Source organism: Mobula hypostoma, chromosome 11 (assembly GCF_963921235.1).
Source record: "Mobula hypostoma chromosome 11, sMobHyp1.1, whole genome shotgun sequence".
Lineage (NCBI taxonomy): Eukaryota > Metazoa > Chordata > Chondrichthyes > Myliobatiformes > Myliobatidae > Mobula > Mobula hypostoma.
This window is the reverse complement of record NC_086107.1, coordinates 25,260,149-25,275,006: the sequence shown is the minus strand read 5'-3', so window position 1 is coordinate 25,275,006 and position 14,858 is coordinate 25,260,149. Positions and strand designations below refer to the sequence as shown.

General features: G+C 38.3%; 1 protein-coding gene across 1 annotated transcript in view; it reads right to left on the bottom strand.

Annotated features, from left to right (window-relative positions):
- The window catches only part of lgr4 (leucine-rich repeat containing G protein-coupled receptor 4), a 164,098-nt gene extending 150,970 nt beyond the window's left edge, over positions 1-13,128 (bottom strand). The window contains exon 1 of the mRNA XM_063061764.1: positions 12,682-13,128. Within this exon, the coding sequence (XP_062917834.1) occupies positions 12,682-12,935 (254 nt within the window). The 5' untranslated portion in view covers positions 12,936-13,128. The remainder of the gene's footprint in view (positions 1-12,681) is intronic.
- Between the last annotated feature and the right edge of the window lie 1,730 nt (positions 13,129-14,858).

The window sequence follows — 14,858 nt, the reverse complement described above, 5'->3', positions numbered from 1 at the left end:
AAACAGTCAGATTTTAAGAATGCTTATTAGAATAAATGACCACAATAAATCCTACTGCCAAAGACAGAGCTGAAACTGTCAGGAAGCTACTAAGAGACAGGATGTCAGCTGTCACCACTAAAAAGGCCACATTGTACAGAGATTGAATCCATTAGCTCTTTGACCAACTTTCTCACAATACTCATATACCAAACTTCACTTTTCTATTCTGGCCTGTCCTCAATGGTGCACTAGGCTACGTTTATTTCATAATGAAGTAGAACCTAAAAATCAATTCCAAACAATATTTTTGAAAACCATGTTTAAAAGGTTAATTATCTTTAACAAAAAAAATCAAGCCAAATTTCAGAATTATTCAAACTCTTAACTGCAACATAATAACATCCACCCCACCCCCAAATTGCTGGCTCTTCATCCCAGGCCAACTAAAATTCACTAGAATCCAAAAAAAAGCTATTAAAATTATACATTTGTTACCTTAGCAACTGTAAACTTTCTGCTTTTCTAAGTATTGGTGTCAACTTGTTACAGAGGTGGAAATTGTCCTCTTGTACCTTAAGTATCAATTATTTTTCAACATTAGCCAATGCTGCAAAGACAGTATTTAATTATAAAAGAGCAATCACAGTAGTTTCTTTCTTCACAAAATTCCATTTGCAGTTTGAAAAAACCTCTTCTCTCCTTAACCCAAGAACAAGGTCAAGTATAACACCAATTGAAATTCACTACTTTAGCGCACCCACTTTTGACTAACCTTCAAGAAAATATGCCCAAACTTCACACAATATCTTCGAGAACAAATGAATCAAGTTAATGTTCTTGAAAAAATTCATATGAATCGAGTGTAAAATTAATAGCTCAAGGATCCAAAACAACTCTTTAATGATAAGCAGACATAGTAATAGCAATATAACAGCTCTTTGTTTACCCTCAAACTGAAATCATTTTCTCATCAGTCGTATAATAATCAAGACATTAACAGTCACTTCAGTTTTCACTAGTTTCTATACATCAAATTGCCTTCCAGTGGTCCCTTAACATCCAAATGCACAAAGCTTTACAAGGAAAACATCTTAATGATTCACTCAAATTCTCAACTAAACCTAAAATGGTTGAAAATTTCTATTTACCTTCAGTTTAATCTCCCATGCTTGCAGCTGCCCTTTGAAAGAAATTCAATAATTGGCTTCTTTCACCTCTGTTAGTCCAGAACAAAAGTGTCATTCAGTTTAAATTTACAAAATGCACCAATGGATGGTCAACTAGCAGAACCAACAGGGTGGAATAACAATAACTCTGTAGCATTTTCTTCCTTCTTTTGTTTAGCTTTTCAAAGCCGTTAATTAAGACTTACACAATGCACCCCCGTGGATTTTTTTTATTTTGGGGCATTACATGCTTGTACATTTTTGTCCAGATAAAGGAGAATGAAAGTTTGAATCTCAAAACAGACACATTAAATTAGGTTAAGCTCAATTTGTAAAAAAAAGTCCATTTTACATTATATATGACTAAGGTGTCTATTTCATGATCTTGAAAAAACCTTGGATTCATTCTTCATGTAGGTGGGTGGAATAAGGTAGCAGGAGAGGCCCAGGATGGGGAAAGAGATTATGGAATAAAAGACAAACCTGTAATTTAAACTCTAACTTTTGTCTTGATAGAGCCTAGACCATTTTGGCAAAATCCTGACTGTTCCGTTTTTCTTTTTCTTCATGATGAGACTGAGTGACAGACTAATGTGATTGCTTCTATTCATGGTTCACTGGGGGTGGTTTTGGGGGAGGGTGTTAAACAGGAACAAATGCCTAACAATGCGTTCATTCTGAAGAGTAATTTTCAATCCGTCAAAGAGTAATCTGGCCCCATTCTATTGTAAATGTGTTTATTCTGCGGTAAGCAGCACTAGACCCGTTTCCACGCAGCAGCATGATAGAAAGATGGAGAATGCAGGCCACAAAACTCCCAGGCTTTTTCAAAAGGAGCCAACATAACAATCAACCTCAACATAACCTTTATTTTTTGTCTAGGAATTACTCCAACTCCAGATCTAATCGTGCATGGCTTTCTGAGAGGCTTCTGTACATTTCCCTCCATTGAGTCAACTATCGTTTCTGAGTCCTTTTAGCAAGTTCAGCTATACACACAGCTGACACCCCCTGCACATTTTATACCATTAACTTGTAATGCTCTTTTCAGAAGTAACAAATCCTATTACAGTAACATCTTTAAGAGACTTTCAAAAACTCACATATAAAGTTCAGCAAGAGGCTTAGTGAGACTGGTATTTAATTCGAGGTCTGGTCCACAATGTTGGTTTCCATACCTTTTTTGTCTTTTGGTGCTTACTGAGGGCTTTCCAAAAAAAAAAATCAACTACTTTCATATCAGTTGCTAGCAAATATGTTTTACTACTGCTGCAAGAATAGAATTCACAAACCATATAGAACAAAAATAGAAGTTTGATTACATAAAAAATGGTGCCCAATGTCTTACTGACATCTAACAAGTTGGGACTAAATTTCAGTTAAATACCATACAGTTAGAATATCTAAGCCATTTTTGGTGCAAAATTCAAAAGAAAAAAATTTACAACCATTCTTTGCCATTGCTAATGGAGTTTGCAATATGATATACTGCAATTAGTCAGAGCAGTAGAACCTCAGGACTAGTTCAAGGACTATAATTACACAGGGAGAGGGTAGCAAAGAACTAACACCAAACCAATAGTTTATTTATTGGCAAGGGAGGATTTTTACTGCATCAAATTTTCATCAGAATATGGTCAATAAACACTGGCATAAACAATTCACCGTATTAGCAATAAAAAGTATGTGAAAATCATTCAAATGTAAAAATGAACACAACAGCTAGTTTCTCGTGATGCAACAAAGTAAATATGTACCTCAGCCTTGAACTGGGCAATATGGAGCAATAAATCAGGAAGACACCATTCAGGTTGTTCTCATTACCTAATAGTAGGACAATGCAAAAGCTCATTCCTACATGATTTTTTGCCATTCTTGGTTTCTCTATAATGGCTGTAAACTAATTATCACCCACTATAGACAGCAAAATAATCCCACCCATGTCGATGGAACAGAAAATGAATGTTCTGTCCCAATTAGTGTAATAAATTTCAATTTTCAATGCATTTCCCTGTTACTGACAGCAACATTGCTAGCTACTACATACAATAATTACCGATAGGCAGAGTTTTATTTTCAGTATGTGGAAGGATAGAGATGCATTCTATCACCTCCTTTACATACCCCATGACAATTTCCATTTATATCTTTACTTTAAAAAGTTTTTACACATGCAATTTTACAGAAATTCTACACATTGATCCATCTAGGCAATTTATCCTTATTTATCCATAATGCACATTAACGTCAAACTGGTGCTGTATGAAAACCAATGAATCCTTAAATGTGCAAATATTAAACATTTGCAATAGTTCAGGGAAGTTAATCTATTGTGGAATAATAGGTGTGCAATAAAAGAGATAAAAGAAATAAAAGAAAGCAGAGATACTTCAATGTTTATTTCAACTACCAAGATAGCCTCAATTAGCAAGACACTATTAAAGCTCAAGGCGGAGTTCTGTGTTCAATTCCAGTGTACTCTATCAGGAGTTTGTACATCATCCTTGTGGAATGCGTGGGTTTTCCCCAGGTCCTCCGGTTTCCTCTCACAACCCCCTTGTTTGGAGTTGCTGGATAGCATGGCTCGAAGGGCTAAAGGGGCCTATTCCAAGCTGTATCTCTTAAAAAAAATAACGGTGGTCAAAGTAGGAACATTCTGCCAAATCAGATATCCAGCAAGTTTCCATCTGTAGCAACAAACTGCTACTTTACTACCTTTCTAGAGCAAAGATGTTATATTTGGACACAAATCAATGTAATTTGTATCTAATTTGTATCTTATTTACACATTGAGCTATTGCTCATTTGGGACTGGATTTGGATTGAAAAACTCAAATTGCCCCTTGACTCCAAAAGTTAATAGATAATGAAAGGTACATCATTAACCATAAAAACTGCAGATGCTGAAACCAATTAGTAAAATATATTAAATTTTACAAGCAACAGTTTATCAATCAGGAGATTACTGGTTTGAATGTTAAGACTACATACTACTCAAATATTTTCACAGGTATGGGGCTGCTGAATTCACATGATCAATTGGAAATTGCGAGTCGTAGAAAAGCAGATTATCTCAATTTGGGAAAGGAGGGAAAATAAAATGAAATTTTAATTGTGTCTGATAAATGAGCATCTTGTGTTCCTATCATGCAGTGTTTCCTGCTACAAATAGCAAATATGAACAGTAAAAGACTGGCAAGTGGTCATATAGATCACTTAAAAATCATTAAGTAACAGACTTAAAATAATCATGAATACCACATGCCAGAATTAACATTCACACTAACATTTATGTACAATACTCTATTAACACATACTATATTATCATAATCTTTTTAATGAAATTTCTCTTTTCCCATTTTAACATGCTTTCTCACGATTCAATGTAAATATTGGGTGCAAGTAACAAGCTGTCAACAACAGCAAACCAAATTTTGTAATTAGACCAAACCCTTTCCAAAAAATCTGATGGCTAATAAAAAGACAATATTGTATTTTTAATAAATAGGCAGCTTTTCAAGAACACTACAGACAGCTTAGAATAAAATTATTAGCAGAGGAGGTCTGTTAAACTTACTCCACACAAACAGGTACAAGTTATCTAAAAAGGAAGCTTAATTTACTGTGTGGTTTAATTGCTTACCGACTAACACTCCCTGAAAAACAAATTAAACATCTAGGCGTTTCCTGGGTGAAAGGCCACAGAACTCAATTACTGGAAGGAAATATCTCACTAGCCAAAGAGAATAATCAACCCTGCATGTCATTAACCACATCGAGATTTAAAGTCAACTTAATGAGGTGGAAAAAGGGGCAAACAAGGAAAAGGCAGACAGACAAAGTAACAACTTCAACAAGGCTTTCAGACTATTTATTCTTGATGGGATGACTTATTTGGAAAGAAAAGTAGGGGGATTTGTTGAACATAGTAACAGCACCAATTTCACATCCTGCAATCAAATGCTTAATAAAAGAAATCAGGAAATCTTGGCGTCCCCACAACTTCTGTAGAGCCTTCTACAACACATGCTGGAAAACTGCCCTTGAAACTTCCAGACTTGCTCCAAGCTTCTATGAAGAACAATTTCGTCAATTATTAACCACTCTGTTAGTGTTTACTATTCCAGATTAAGGTGTTAAGAATACCTTTTTCCAAGCATTTATAAACAATGCAATGACTCAAAAACATGCACATAACACTGCTTCAACATAAAACCATACTAAAGACCAAAAATTAAATGCTGCTTTTCAATTTAACATCTTAAAATGCAAAGTCTTAAACAAGTACATGCAGTTTCAGACACCAAATTTACAGCTGCATGGGTTCTTCAAAATATCACTGAAAGATAGGTCAAAGCTGACCCCATGTTCTGAAACTGATGGTTATATGCAGCACAAATCACCAAGCTGTACCAACCTAAAAAGGGAAAGTGAAATATTCCATATGTTTTCTTTGTTACCAGCAAGGTTCCTGCCATAAAGCCCACATCAGCTTCCCTGTGGAGGGACCAGGTCAAGGGCCTGTGCAACTATTCATATGCAACCAAGTGGAAGCTAACAACTTATTTCAAAATGGATACTGTGAAGCTTGCCAGTAAACATTTTGCTGCAGTTTGCTTTTGTAATTTCTTTAAAATAATTAAGGGAAGAAGTTAAGTTATAAAATGTGTCCTGCCAATATGAAATATTTGGCTTTATATTATGAATTGAAAAGATTTTAAACTATATTCTTCATCACTGTTTCAACTCTTGTATTACACTTCCTGGCTAAGACAGGCAGAAGGCAATCCACTTGCAGGGTTCCAATGAACAGCAAGCAAATAAATCTACCAATGACGAATTGGACTTACCTGCCAATTTCTCTTTCCTCAAAGACGCGGCAACTCTTACTTTCCTCTTGTTATACCACACACCCAATTTAAATGTCGCGAATATTATGATTAATCAGATGAGCCAAGTCACAAAATGCCATTCCTCCTTAAGCATTTGACAGATCACATTTGTATTTTAAATTGTTAAGCTTTACTAAAATGGATTCAGAGTGATTTAACAAGCATAATTATAAATGTAAAGCAACTTTCAGCTTGTCTACCACAAGACAAACTTCTTTGTAAACTTTTAGATATTTCTGAAGATAAATCTGTCAAAGCAACAAGCTGAAATGCTGTATCACATAATCTAGAATTACAAAATGCAAGTTTAGATGAATTAATACTGTATAGACCAAGCCCAAATCACTACAGCAATCCTAACAAATGTCAGACATCCAACAGCTACAATAATAAAAATGCAATTGTGCAATTACAATCAAGTTTTACGAATGTCACTTCCTAATTAAAATAATGAAAACATACAGATCAGAATTTAGGATTTGGTCATTCCACCAATTGGCTCTGAGCAAGTTTTTTTTTTGAAAAGAGTAAATAACACCACTCCCTTCCTTTTTCCCCCCATAATGCTCCAATTATCTTCCTTGTTCACTACTATAAAAACTTTTTTTTGAAAGTTATCAGGGAATCTATTTTGTCACCCTTTAAGCCAGTGCATTTCAGACATGTCAGATCCGTTTTCTACATCATGTACATTCAAAAATATGCTAGCCTGAAAACTCACAGGTAATCTTTCTCATAAATAGCTTAAGCTGTAAATATCAATATGCTGTGTTACTAGATAATTTATTCACAGCAGTGTCCATAACATAATTGAGGGAGGAATGGACTAAATTCTAACCTGCTGTGAAACCAAATTACACACCACCACAACAAAACACTACCACTTATTCAAAGAGAATTGTACCATAAGCTCTGGAATACAGCTGCCAACCTTTAAAATCACAACATTTTTTTCCAACACGTGCTCCAGCGTGATAGTAGATAACAAGTTATTTTAAAAGAACAGAAATGAATGCCAAATTTCATTGTTCAGGTTATCATTATTCAGATCATACAAATTAAGATCTATAGCCACTGGCAACCCTGCAACAAATGGTCCCAAGCACAGTCGGCAGAGGAGGGATGGGCATGGAGAAAGCAACCCATCTTAAAAATACAGAACTACAAAAATGGCAACAGAAGTTCCTAAAAACTCATCCCTGGGAGAGGAAGAATCTTTTGAAGATGGACTACACCTGGGGACAACTAGAAAGAATGGCCCAGGACAGGGAGATTCTAGGAGGCTGCTGTAGGCTGTCTATGCCCCAGTAGGGATGATGTTTAAGTAGTAAAGACCCAACCACAGGCAAAAGGATTTTGTTTGAAAAACATGAAATAATCTGAGGGCAGTTGTAAAGATACATTGAAGTTTTAAATTAAAATCCAAGTAATTGCTACATGCAATAAAAAAATTAGAAACATTCACTGTTCTGCCATATCATGGCCATTGTTTGAAATGTTACTCTTGTTGTATTTTAGAACCAAAGTAGTTCAGTAATCCTGCTCTGTGGCTGTTAGTTTGCAAAAAGAAAATATTCAATTTACCAAGAAATCCAACTGTTTTCCTTTTGCTGGTAGTTAACCATTTTAGACCTGATAACAATACCAGAACAAATACCAAAGTAAAAAGCTAATATTTATATTTCAGGTCCTGGATTCCCTAATGTCTGTCAACTGTAATTATTAATCAATACTAGCCAGTTTAAAGCTGTATAATTATAGTTGAGATGAAAGGGTGCATAACCACACCGTATAACTGAAATCCATCATCCCTGGTATGCATCAAATTACACAATTAAAATAGCAATCTGTTTTGAATTTACAAATAGTCAGAATAGTAGCAGTGACATAGAGCTTGCATGTCCCAGGGTTAGGGGAGAATGGAAGTAGTTGGCCAGGATTTACACTGTGTTCATTATCTAGGGAACATTAGTTGTGTAGACATCAGTTTTGCTCAGACTCTTTTCAATGTAATTTTTCTACCCAGAGTAGCCTGCCCGCATCTACAGTAGTTCACATATAGAACTTAAATCAATTGCCAGAGAACAACACCGGGTGACACCATACCTCAGCAACAAGCTGCATCTTCAGAAGATTGAATACAAAAAAAAGATCCAAATCAATAGAACCCTTTCATTCATCTTCATTAACTTGTGGATACAATGACTATTCAACACTTAGCAAAACAGACAAGATTTCAATACAATTGCTAAATATAGATGGATCATTACGTTTACACTACACTCCAGTTCACTACAAGCACACAGCACCATCCATCCAGCAAGTAGTCTGCAAGTTCATCCGTTAAATATTCTGCAAGTTTAGTCAAGACAGTCAAATTAAGGTGGCAGAGCACCACAGTGATGAGGATGGACAATAAATGCTGGGCTAGCTGGAAGCACAACATTACGCACAGAAAGCTCTCAAACAAGGATCGCAAGGTTGCTCAAGTACACTGAATTGTAGTAACTAATTTTAAAAGATTAATGCAATATCTAAGTTTTCTTTCTTTTGTTTTACAATAGATCGTGGAAATGCGTTAGCCAGAAAATATTTTTATGAAGGCAGTTTTATGCATAGCTCCAGTTTTTAAAAAAACACATCAGCATTCTTATCGTAAGAATTATTGAAGATTCTACCCTGGAACAAAGCTAGAAAATCTACAGATTTCAACCCCGCCCTCCCCCCCCCATTTCTTTTGTCAAACAATACAAATACAAGAAACAACAGGAATTCTGCAGATGCTGGAAATTCAAGCAACACACATCAAAGTTGCTGGTGAACGCAACAGGCCAGGCAGCATCTGTAGGAAGAGGCGCAGTCGACGTTTCAGGCCGAGACCCTTCATCAGGACTAACTGAAGGAAGAGTGAGTAAGGGATTTGAAAGTTGGAGGTGGAGGGGGAGGTCCAAAATGATAGGAGAAGACAGGAGGGGGAGGGATAGAGCCAAGAGCTGGACAGGTGATAGGCAAAAGGGGATACGAGAGGATCATGGGACAGGAGGTCCAGGAAGAAAGACAAGGAGGTGGGGGGGGGGGACCCAGAGGATGGGCAAGAGGTATATTCAGAGGGAGAAAAAGGAGAGTGAGAGAAAGAATGTGTGCATAAAAATAAGTAACAGATGGGGTACGAGGGGGAGGTGGGGCCTTAGTGGAAGTTAGAGAAGTCGATGTTCAAATATTCCGTCTGGGTAGCCTCCAACCTGATGGCATGAACATCGACTTCTCTAACTTCCGCTAAGGCCCCACCTCCCCCTCGTACCCCATCTGTTACTCATTTTTATGCACACATTCTTTCTCTCACTCTCCTTTTTCTCCCTCTGAATATACCTCTTGCCCATCCTCTGGGTCCCCCCCCCCCCACCCCCCATCTCCTTGCCTTTCTTCCCAGACCTCCTGTCCCATGATCCTTTCGTATCCCCTTTTGCCTATCACCTGTCCAGCTCTTGGCTCTATCCCTCACCCTCCTGTCTTCTCCTATCATTTTGGATCTCCCCCTCCACCTCTCAAATCCCTTACTCACTCTTCCTTCAGTTAGTCCTGACGAAGGGTCTCGGCCTGAAACGTCGACTGCGCCTCTTCCTACAGATGCTGCCTGGCCTGCTGCGTTCACCAAATACAAGAAAGTTCATTAGCTTGTTGGCTACTTTGGCAAGGATGTTTGGAATTATGAACCTACAACAAAAGCCATGAACTTTTATTTGAAATCAATACTTTATTGCAATGTGGCTAGAAAAGTCTAAAATATGGGTTTGCCACTGAATCCAATTTATGAATGGTGATGATGTTACTGCACAAATGGTTCTACTTTTTGAGAGCTGAGGTGTTTCCTCTCTTCAAAACCATGATCATAAGGTATTCTAATCAAAGGAATAACTAAAATAATAGTACATGAATGACTAACTACATTTTAAAATATTCCAATTTGCAGCATGTGATGTAAATGAAGCACAGTAACCATTAATTACAGCAAACAGTAATAATCCTTGAATTATACAAGGCTTCAGACAGTTATTCTGGAAAAGGTGGCCTCAAAATAATTAGTGGTTTTATAAATCCTGCAGTTCTGATTGACTGACGATTATAGTGCATCATTAGCAGCCTTTCCTAGCATAATTTACTTTCTGCTGTTAAATATTTATCACACGTTTTGTTTTTAAGGACATCATTCTGGCCAGGAGCCCAATTAACCTACTAACCTGTAGGTCTTTCAAATGTAGGAGGAAACCACAGCAGCTGGAGGAAACCCACACCGTCACAGGGAGAATGCACACACACCTTGCGGACAGCAGTGGAAATTGAAGCCAAGTTGTTGACTCAAGAGTATTTTGTTACTCCTTCCATAAAGAAGCACAATAGAAAGCATGCTCCTCAATACTACTAAGGTCCATTGAAAGACCTAGGAATTGTACGGACAAAACTAAAAAACAACACTTGAATCGGAAGGCATCATAATTTTAGAATTATTTTCCACTATATTCCTTTTCTAGGGTATAATATATTTTGCATTCTTCAGAATTGAATTTTCCATTTAAAAAAAGCACACAGGATACCATTTTCTAAATAAGTATCCAAAAACTATATGAATGGAAAACTGTGATGAACAAGTTATTCTCAATGAAATGTATTGTGTAAAAATCTATTTTAGAATTTTACTGTAACATTAATAGACCATTTAACTGTGCAAGGGCAAACATGGATTCTGTCAAAATAAGCACTTGATTAAGTTACTCTACCCTGCTGATTTTCAGTAATGCACAAGTAATTTTCAACTGCTCATGCTTTTTAAAAATCTTTGTACACAAAACATAGTCAAGATTAACAGACCAACGTGACATTCATGTGTCTTTCGAAGTATCACAAATAACCAAATCAGGACACTTTTAACAGCTATAGGAAACAATTTTCTTTCAAGTGCAGCAAGTTGATAAATGTAGGAGGTAATATTTACAATTGTTGTTTATATAAAGAAAACACATTGTCTATACTAAAAACATCTTCAAAAGATGTTTTTAAAATTAAATCATTAAGGTTTTTGACATCTGGGTATTAACAAATGAATTTAGCAAGATATATATTATATATAGATAGATATAATTATTTGTTCTTTTTTTTAAATAAGGACAGTACATTTCTTTGTAGAGAAGTTAACACAATGCAGCAGAGGCCATTATTTAGAATTCTTGCATTGCAAATTCAAGTTGTAGACTCTGATACCATTTCCCTCCCGCCCAGACTTTCTGATCTGGCAAGAATTGAAACGCAAAAAGGTGAAACTAGAAAACATTTGAACAACAAACTCATTCTGGAATTGATCTCCGTTCAAAACAAAACATGCTAGTAGGTAACAAGCAGAACTGATTGACTTCCTTACTTGAAATTAGGGAACTAAAAAAAGTGGAGGGCTACTACACTTGAACAATTCCAGGGAGGAAAAAATTCACAATATGTAATGGTGCTGTACTGCTTGTTCAATTATTTAACATAATTATCCATGTTCAATATATATATATTGCGACAAGCAAAGCAACACTTTGCAGCAAAGTGGCCTGGCAACCAGAATTAAATTGCCAATTTACATGGTTGTCCTTAGAGGTGAGGGGTTCTGAAAGGGGAGCCTTACATGTGCAGATAAAACAGAGAGCTTACCAGCATTTAACCACTGCTGAAATTCTTATTGCAACAAGTCCACAGATTTTACAAAATTTATCTATTTCTAAAAAGCTTCACAACTTTAATAACTATTTAACTGTTTTCCTGCCAAATCCATTTCCTACTGACATCAAACGACTAACTTTGACAAAATCAGCAGCGTCATTCAGCAGGTTAAAATTTGTGTGGTCTTTAAGAATCGCTCAGTGCTAAAGCCAAAACATTTAACACAACTGATGCTCTGGAACATGTAAATTCTTCAATTTAAGATTGTTACTTGAAAACGGATTACTAGTCAGAAGGAACGACATTGTTTTAATAATAAAAGAACTGCGCAAAGCAAAACCTTAAAAACAAAAAAAAGTTTACATCAGAGCCTAGACAGGATACATTTCAACAAATGTCCAAGACACTGGGCCTGTTAATAGTGATTTGTAATGTAAAACAAAATTGTTAAGTGAATATGGATAGTTTAATTAAATACGAAATCTGACACACACCTATTAAACCAGGTAATGAAAAATGACATTTACCAAAAATACTTCCTATTACTGCTACAAGTATTTTTCAAAACACATTATAATTCGGTACCATATTGGGGGTGGGGGGTTATGAAGTTCCAACAAACAATTAGCTTTTGTCCTCAACTATTTCAAGTTGGAAATTTCTTGCTATAATCCTACGTGACAAGTAGAGCCACAAAGGTTCATACTTTGGTTCCTATAGATAGCTTTCAGGACACTTCACGATTAATATTTACTGCAATCTCAATTGAGGGTATTGCAACAAATGAAGACTAATTTTCCCTCATTCATACTGCGTTAAGATAAGCCAAGGTTTTCTGATTTAAATCTAAACGCACCCAGTGACAGCACCACTGCACGGCATGGTATCACACCTTTGATGCAAGAGACTGCAACACCTTGGATTTGTGGCTCAACTCTACTTACAAAAAGAAGGTGTAGATGCCGAGGCCTTGCGGGACGGTGGTGAGCGCTCGACCGGAGCAGTCGACTCTTCGCGGAGAATCGCTGTCGCCTTCACAGAGGCACACGGCCGGGCACGGAGCAGCCACATTCTCGGCGCGTCTGCCGCTCGATCCCAGCCAGATCAGCAGCAGAAGCAGCGGCCGGAGGAGGAGCCGGGGAGCCGGGCAGCGTCGTCCCGGCACCGGCCGCTGGCACCGAGCACACCACGGGCACATGGGATGAAAGGAAAATATTCTTCTTCTTCTTCTCCCTCTCTTCAAAAGGCACACTGAACGATGGACGGAGGCTAATTAAATCCCCCCGTCTATATTCTGGTCCTACCCTGCGAGCCAGCAACCGCCACTAACACCAACCACTCGCTCCGGAAAGCTGAGCTCCGCACCGCCGCCGCTCGGTAAACAGCTGACGTGCGACCCCGCCGAGGAGACGACGATCCAACGGCCGAGCCCCTCTCCCGTCGTTATTGGATACGCCGCGAGTCGTGGGGCGGGGCCAGCGACTTGACTGACACCCCGGCTGCTGCTCTTTGCTCCCTCACCCCCATGCCCACCACCACCCCCATAGGCATTTCTTACAATTAACCTGAAACTGTGCGCGCTGATTTCACGCAAGTTTATGTTGTACCAACTTTTATTAAAAAACCACGACGTGAATGCACGAGGCTCAGAGTAGCATGTCGTTTTGTGGGTAAATTATTAAAGGTGAGATCCAGCACCTATTGCGCAAAATAATATCCATTTGGCTTTTCAGACCAGTAGTTCTGTCGATTATGAAGCCGCAGTAATGTTATGGGGGGGGGGGAGATGGCAAGATGGTCAATGCTATTGTTTCTTGAAGAAGGGGAGCCTGGAGACAAAAAATCCTAATGTGATTTCAGTGTAACATTGTTTGAGAAATTTCAGCGGACCAAATTTTACTCCCCAAGATCGAAGCACCACAGACAAAATGCTGGAGAAACTCAGCAGGCCAGGCAGCATCTATGGAAATGAGTTAACAGTCAATGTTTCAGGCTGAGAGGACTGGAAAGGAAGTCAGAGTTAAGGTGGGTGAGAGAAGGACAAGGTGGAAGGTGATAAGTGAAACTGAGAGGGGGGGTGAAGTAAAGAGCAAGGAGATTGATTGGTGAAAGAGAGAAAGAGCTAGAGGAGGGGAATCTGATAGGAGAAGATCACAGACCATGGAAGAAAGGGGAGGAGGAGCACCAGGTGATGGGTAGGTAAGGAGATAAGGTAAAAGAGGGAAACATGAATTGGGAATAGTGTAGGGGGTCAGTTACTAGAAGTTTGAGAAATCGATGTTCGTGCCATCAGATTGGAGGCTACCAGATAGAATATAAAGTGCTATTCCTCCAGCCTGAGTGTGGCCTCAATATGAACTGACATGTCGGAATGGGAATGGGAAGCAGAATTGAAATAGGCTGCTTTTTCTGGCAGTCAGAGCGTAGGTGATACAGTACTTGTTCTACTTGCAAGGATAAGTGCCAGGTGGAAGATCAGTGGGGAGAGACGAATGGACAGGGGAGTTGCATAGGGAAAGATCCCCCAGGAAAGTGGAAAGTGGGGGGAGGGTGGAGGGAAAGGTGTGCTTGGTGGTGGTAGGTTACAAAGAATTATGCGTTGGATGCAGAGGCTAGTGGAGTGGTAGGTGAGGACAAGAGGAACCCTATCCCTGGTGTGGCAGCGGGAGGATGGGGTGAGGGCAGATATGCATGAAATGGAGGAGGTGTGGATAAGGACAGCATTGATGGGGAAGAAGGAAAGCCCCTTTCTTTGAAGAAGGAGGACACCTCATTGGTTCTGGAATGAAAAGCCTCATCCTGAGAACAGATGCAATGGAGACGGAGGAACTGAGAAAAGGGGATGGCATTTTTACAAGTGACAGGGTAGGAAGATGTATATTCCAGGTAGCTGTGAGAATCATTGGTTTATAAAACGTATCAGTATGGGTAGACTGTCTTCAGAGTTGGAGACAGACAGATCAAGAAAGGGAATGGAGGTGTCAGAACTGGAAATGGAAACAGAAATAGAAATGCCCCAATTCACTCTATCCAGACAAAGTATTTAAAATCAACATCCCATCCTCAAGCACGTGTACTATTCAAGTGAAAAGATTTGAAAAAAATGGCAAAATTCACTTCC